This window comes from Macaca mulatta, chromosome 1 (assembly GCF_049350105.2).
Source record: "Macaca mulatta isolate MMU2019108-1 chromosome 1, T2T-MMU8v2.0, whole genome shotgun sequence".
Lineage (NCBI taxonomy): Eukaryota > Metazoa > Chordata > Mammalia > Primates > Cercopithecidae > Macaca > Macaca mulatta.
In genome coordinates, this window is record NC_133406.1 from 29,931,610 (window position 1) to 29,937,233 (window position 5,624).

At 44.2% G+C, this 5,624-nt stretch overlaps 1 protein-coding gene across 2 annotated transcripts; it reads right to left on the reverse strand.

Annotated features, from left to right (window-relative positions):
- Positions 1-325: 325 nt before the first annotated feature.
- On the reverse strand, positions 326-2,938 carry PIGC (phosphatidylinositol glycan anchor biosynthesis class C). Of its 2 annotated transcripts, XM_015123268.3 has the most exons (2): positions 2,853-2,938; positions 326-1,705 (listed from the first exon to the last, which is right to left on the reverse strand). In XM_015123268.3, the coding sequence occupies exon 2, from the start codon at positions 1,488-1,490 to the stop codon at positions 597-599; it is 894 nt and encodes a 297-aa protein (XP_014978754.1). In that variant the 5' UTR covers positions 1,491-1,705; positions 2,853-2,938; the 3' UTR covers positions 326-596.
- Between the last annotated feature and the right edge of the window lie 2,686 nt (positions 2,939-5,624).

Below are 5,624 nucleotides of genomic sequence, written 5' to 3' on the forward strand. Positions count from 1 at the left end.
TCTCCAGCTTCTGAATTCCCCCTAGCATTCTGCTTATTATGACACATCACACTCTGCTTTGTAATTAGTTGTGTATATGCTTCCGTAACAACAAGGTAGAAACTGAGTCAAGGTTAGGTAACCAATTCTGTGATATTGGGCAACAAAACTGAACACAGCACCTTGTGTTCTAGGATTTGAGCCCTAGATAAATAAAACAGCATTAGCACATTGAAAAGGGTAGAGAGAAGTGACTTTACACACACACACACACACACACGCACACACTCTTCACTCTTCATGCCCCTCTGCCTACTGTTTATGTAAAAATCATGAGACAACTTGATGAATGTGTTATTTTTTTAATAGAAACCACATCACTTCATATGTTACAGCATGTAATTCAAGAGGGTCCCAGAAAGTATTTTCATCCACAAAATAACGGAAAGGATAAGAACCCGCACCACCCAAGCCTTTGGTTCATCTTTTTTGTTTTGATCTCTGTTCTCTTACCACAATGACATGCTGCTTCCAGAATGGAACTCTGTCTTTAAGTTCTATACTAGTTAGGAGGCTAGTCTATCAGCTTGCCTTAATAACGTAATGGATGTCCTAATTTAACTGAGGAACCTGGACAAGTCTTCCTTGATTTCAGCTTCATCCCAAGGCCCATGAATGTTTTCTTTAAAAAGCTGCAAGCGAATGAGGTAGAATGGACAGAGACATGAGATAGACATCAGCAGAAGGGCAAAGAGTATGGCTCCCACAGCACTGATGGACAGTAGGCCTCCTAAGGCTGAAAATGCAAAGAGCAGTGTGACCCCCACATAGCTCCGGGGAGTACATGCCTTTAGTTTCTTCTGTAACATGGGCCATAGGGCAAAAATCTGAATGGCAAACGTCACCATGATGAAGGCATGCAGGGACCGGGGAAGACGTGAAGCCAAGCATACAGAAGCAAAGATGGCCATGTTCAAGGATAGCGTGCTGGACACAATGGCAGCATTGGCACCATAGTCAAAAAAGATGAGGTGGCCTAACAGCATGAAGACTGACATGGCATAGATGGTGTCAGTGCTGACAGACTCTGTAAGGGTTTTCAGCACTGGTGAAAACCCATAAGTGAAAGTAATGAAGACTAGGGCACTCTTCAGGTCAGCCCATCGGGTCTGCCCACTCTTCTTCCGCCCTTCACCTCCATCAATGAGATCAAACAAAACATACCCAATCAGTGAAGAAGCCAGGCCAGTCCCAAAAAGCCAATGGGGGGCCAGAAGACCCTCATCCATATACCACCAGATAACCACAAAAACACAAACACTGCACAGCTGCTGGATCACTACACTGGACTCAAATACCACAGCCCAATATTGGTATTTCCGAGCATGGATGTTTTTCCGGAGCTCTTCCAGGAATCGCCGGTCCACATAGTTATCAGGAAAGGGCTGTCGCTCATACAAGACCTTCTGCCACTTGACCTCCTTGGTGCTAGTTACAGGTTGGGCACACATTATCCTTTCATTCAAACTCAGGCCAGTTTAATCATCGCCCTCACAGAAGTCCAGGTGGTTCTTGTTCTTTATGAAGTTTTGAAATGAGACCTCCCTGGAAATTCCATGCTGTGGTTGATGTTCTATCAACCTTTCCTTGTTTTCAAAGGCAGCAACCCAGGCTAGGCCTACAACAGATGAATTTGTCTCTGAGGCAGGACAACACAGCCAAGTTCCTAGAAAAAGAGAGACTGTGAACCTACAAAAGTTGTGAAAGGTCAAGAGTAGTACTGAGTTAAAGTCAAATCAACTCAGTTTACTAAAAGTCTGAGCAAAATGTATGTGGTAGTCACCTTATTAATTTGGGACATTAAAACTGCATTTCAGACTTGAAAATTATAATTCCTTGAATAATAAAAGACATCTGTTAGCTATCATTTATTGAGTGCCTACTATGTGCTAAATGCCTTATGTATCTTCTTTCACTTAATCCTCACAACCTTGCAAGTTAGTATTAGTCCTGCTTTGGTAAAAAAGCTGAGATTCAAGATGCTTAAGTAACTTTGCCCTAAAGTAACAGAGCAGAGCCAGGATTCAAACCAAAGTCTTATCCCAAAGCCTGTGTCTGACATTGTATCTCCCTCTAAACCAGTTCTTAACTCAATGGTTCACATACCCCTTCGGTGTATCACATTGCATGTTTATATCCGGATTTGTGTGAATTTATACGGATAATATCCATAGCTTTTATTGGTTCTCAAAGGCATGTTATATTTTTTAAATTACCAATCCAAAGACAATAGTAAGCTGCACCATACAGAAAGGTATGAGCTCTACAGTTTGTTTAGCCAAAATCAAAGACTCAAAGAAACTAGACTCTTCTTCCATTAGCTGAGCTTAGCATCCTTTAAAGAGCTATCAGTCTACTCAAAACAAGGAAACTCTTGTGAGGATCCAGAAAGGTAATCATCCCTTTTTCACAATGAGAAAACTAAGAGTCAGAAACACCACAGGCATCCGGCAAATTTGAGGAAAAAAAATTTCATATTGCCCGACTTTATTTCTTCCATGAAGACCACGACAAGTGTTGCTTGGCAGGCCAGACACCGTTACCCCGCTCTCTGCAGCGGGGATCCCAGCCCGGGAATCTTAAGGCCGCCGCCGAGGCTGGAGGGTTCGCGACGCCCAAAAGGGCAGCGCCCGCCCGCAGAGTGGGGCTGGGAGGGGACAGGGTAGGGTAGGGTAGGGTAGGGTGACCCCAGGGGTGCGCCTTCACTCTCCGGGCCTCCCACTCCAGCCGCCACCCCTCACTCAGCCTTGAGCCTGCGAGAGACAGCAGAGGAGAAGGAGCCCCGGAAACACTGACAGTTACACGGAACCCACCTGCCCGAGAGTTCCTAGGGATGCGCAGCTGGGGGACGGCGGCACCCAGCCTTTTTCCCGCTCCGGGGCGCAGGGGCTGCGACTGTGGCGGAGCACTTCCGGGTCTGCCGCAATCTCCTCAGCGAGAGCACCCTTCCCCAGCCGGAACCATCGCGACGTGGCTGCTGCCCCCTCCTGGCTGCTCAGAGGACCTCCGGACTCCTCTCCTGCAGACTGGCCCAAACCCGAATGCTCTGAGCCTAGGAAGGCAAATCTCCAGCAATCCCCTATTGAAAGATGGGATGTGCCATCTGAAGGGCTGGGTAAGGCAGGAGAGGACAAGGAAAGAGGCTGGGCCAGTGGGTGAGAGATAATGGCAGCTTTTGTTGCGCTCCTTTTATTAAGTCAGGCCCTCAGCTGGGACTTCCCATGCATCCATGCGTTCATTCCACAGATACTGACTGAATGCCTGCAGGTAACAAGCCCTCCTTGGGGGTGCTCATGATACAGCCGTGAATGAAACAGACAAAAATTGCTGCTCTCATGAAACTCTCTTTTTTGGTACATTGACCTTTACACTGATTATATCATCTTCTCCCTCAAAGAGGACAAATCTAAGGCTCAGATAAGTTGAATTTGTCCAAGGACAGGCACCTGGGAAGTAGATGAACAGAGATCAATATCCAGTTGTCCATAGATTCAAAGCTTGGTTCTTTCCTCTTTAACTCCTAAAAGAGGAAAGGAGAAGATTGCTAATTAAACTGAGTTCATAGAAATATTAAAGGATGTATAAACGAAGGAAATAATAAACAAAGGGATGTAGTAAAACACGGGATACAGTGGATACAAAAGTCAGAAAACATGACCCATTTACTAGCTCAGTGACTCAAGGCAAATCACACTACCTGACCTTGGATTTCTTCATTAGTAAAATGGAGATGACATTATTTGCACTTGGCTACTGTATAAGATGGTCAAAGAGTCAAATATAAAATATAAAAATGTTTTGTAAAGTGTTCACTATATGGCTGCTATTAGCTGACTTCGGCCATCGTAATGATAGCAATGTTTAAGTGTGATACATTCTGTAAAATGTTCTCTATTTCCCTCTAGGCTTCTGTTGCAAAATTTGACAAGATTCCTTGGCTTAGTGAGGCCAGCCTCGTAAACAAGCCACTAGTGCTCAGCCTCCCCAGAAGGTAACCTCTCAGCCACTGAGGGCAAAAGATTTACGAAACATCTCACAGAAGATGATTTCTTCTTAAGGGATGATAATTATACAATTATCAGAGGGTGCATTTGATCCATTGAGAAACTCAAGTCAAGTGCTTTAAAAATAGAAATATTCCAGGTTTCTCAGACAAAAATGATCACTGAGTATAGATCTGGCTAGAGGAGATGAGATCTCAAATTATTTCCCTCTACCACTCAACAGTATAAGATAATTTTGTCGCTAGACACTGTCACTTAAAACACTTCCATCCTCTTTCTCACCCCACCTTTTCTCCACTGCTGTAGTCTGAAATTTTCACATTTTTACCATCAAAAGTCTAGAACAGTAAGTTCCCATCTTTATAGAATAGTAACTCTGTATGTAACTTTGAGGTACCCTCCTACAATCTTGTTAGTCCTATTCCTTCCAGACAGACTACTATGTGACACATACATCTATTTTTCAAAATTGCAGGAATTACATGTCTAGGGAGCATTTCAGCTGTCTCTTGAAATTATTGGGTTACCATGTTCCTTCTCCATTTTTGATGAAATGGTTCCTAAGTGTAGTGATAAACCCCACTCTGGAAAGGGGACATGGACAGAAGGGTAGGTGTGAAGCAGTGTTGGGGTAAATGAAAGAAACCAGAAGGAGGGCAAAGAAAAGGTAGGCATAGAGGCCATTCCAAAGGTACATGACAGACAAAAAAGGATCCACTCCTTGGCATGTGAAACAGCTTGTTAGAAAAGCCAGACTCCCCGAAAAGGGTTTCTCCTCCTGTTGATAACTACCATGTACCCTCCTGCCCATGGATAAATGACTTCGTGAGCGAATTCCCATCACTACCTCCACATCCCCACTTTAGTAACACGTACCCTTACTTTGTCTACTCTACTTTAAAAAAAAATCACATTCTCAGTAAATAGGTACAGTTTTATGTATTTTCAGAACAAAATTCACAAGTGCTTTCAAGTGCTCATTATTCAGTTGTGTTGCTTTTACATAATTTTGAATAGGTCTAAAGCAGATTTTCAGAGGTTCAATAAACTCAAAGGCCTATTTAAGAAACAAAAGCACTAAGTGACAGAGGGCTTATTAAGAGTTGTTAATGCTACATGGATCAGCATGAGTAAGGATAGTCTAGCATATTTTAATTGAGGGTGGGACACAAACTCACAGGCCCATGACAGTGAGATGAGGGGCATAATGAGTACAGCTGGCCAAACAGGACTGCAGTGAATGGAAATCACCTCCCCACTTCAGCCCACCCGCACCCCAGCAGTGTTACCTGCAGGCATGTGAGTCCAGAGGCCAGATCCACTGGGTCTTCTAATAGTACTAGAAATCTGGATGTTTTATGTGAAATTGCTAGTGTTTGATCTAATAGGGTAATATCCCACCATCCCATACTACCCCCATGTCCATTAGACCTGCCCCAGCAGCCAAGAGCAAAGCATCCTTGTGCATGGCTCTCTTGCCCCCAGCTCCCTTGGTCTCTAAGTATATAAGCCTTTGGCAGAGGGTGAAGATCAGGGAGAAGGGTAGGCCCAGAATACAACTGGCCTTCCGCAGCACCTGTT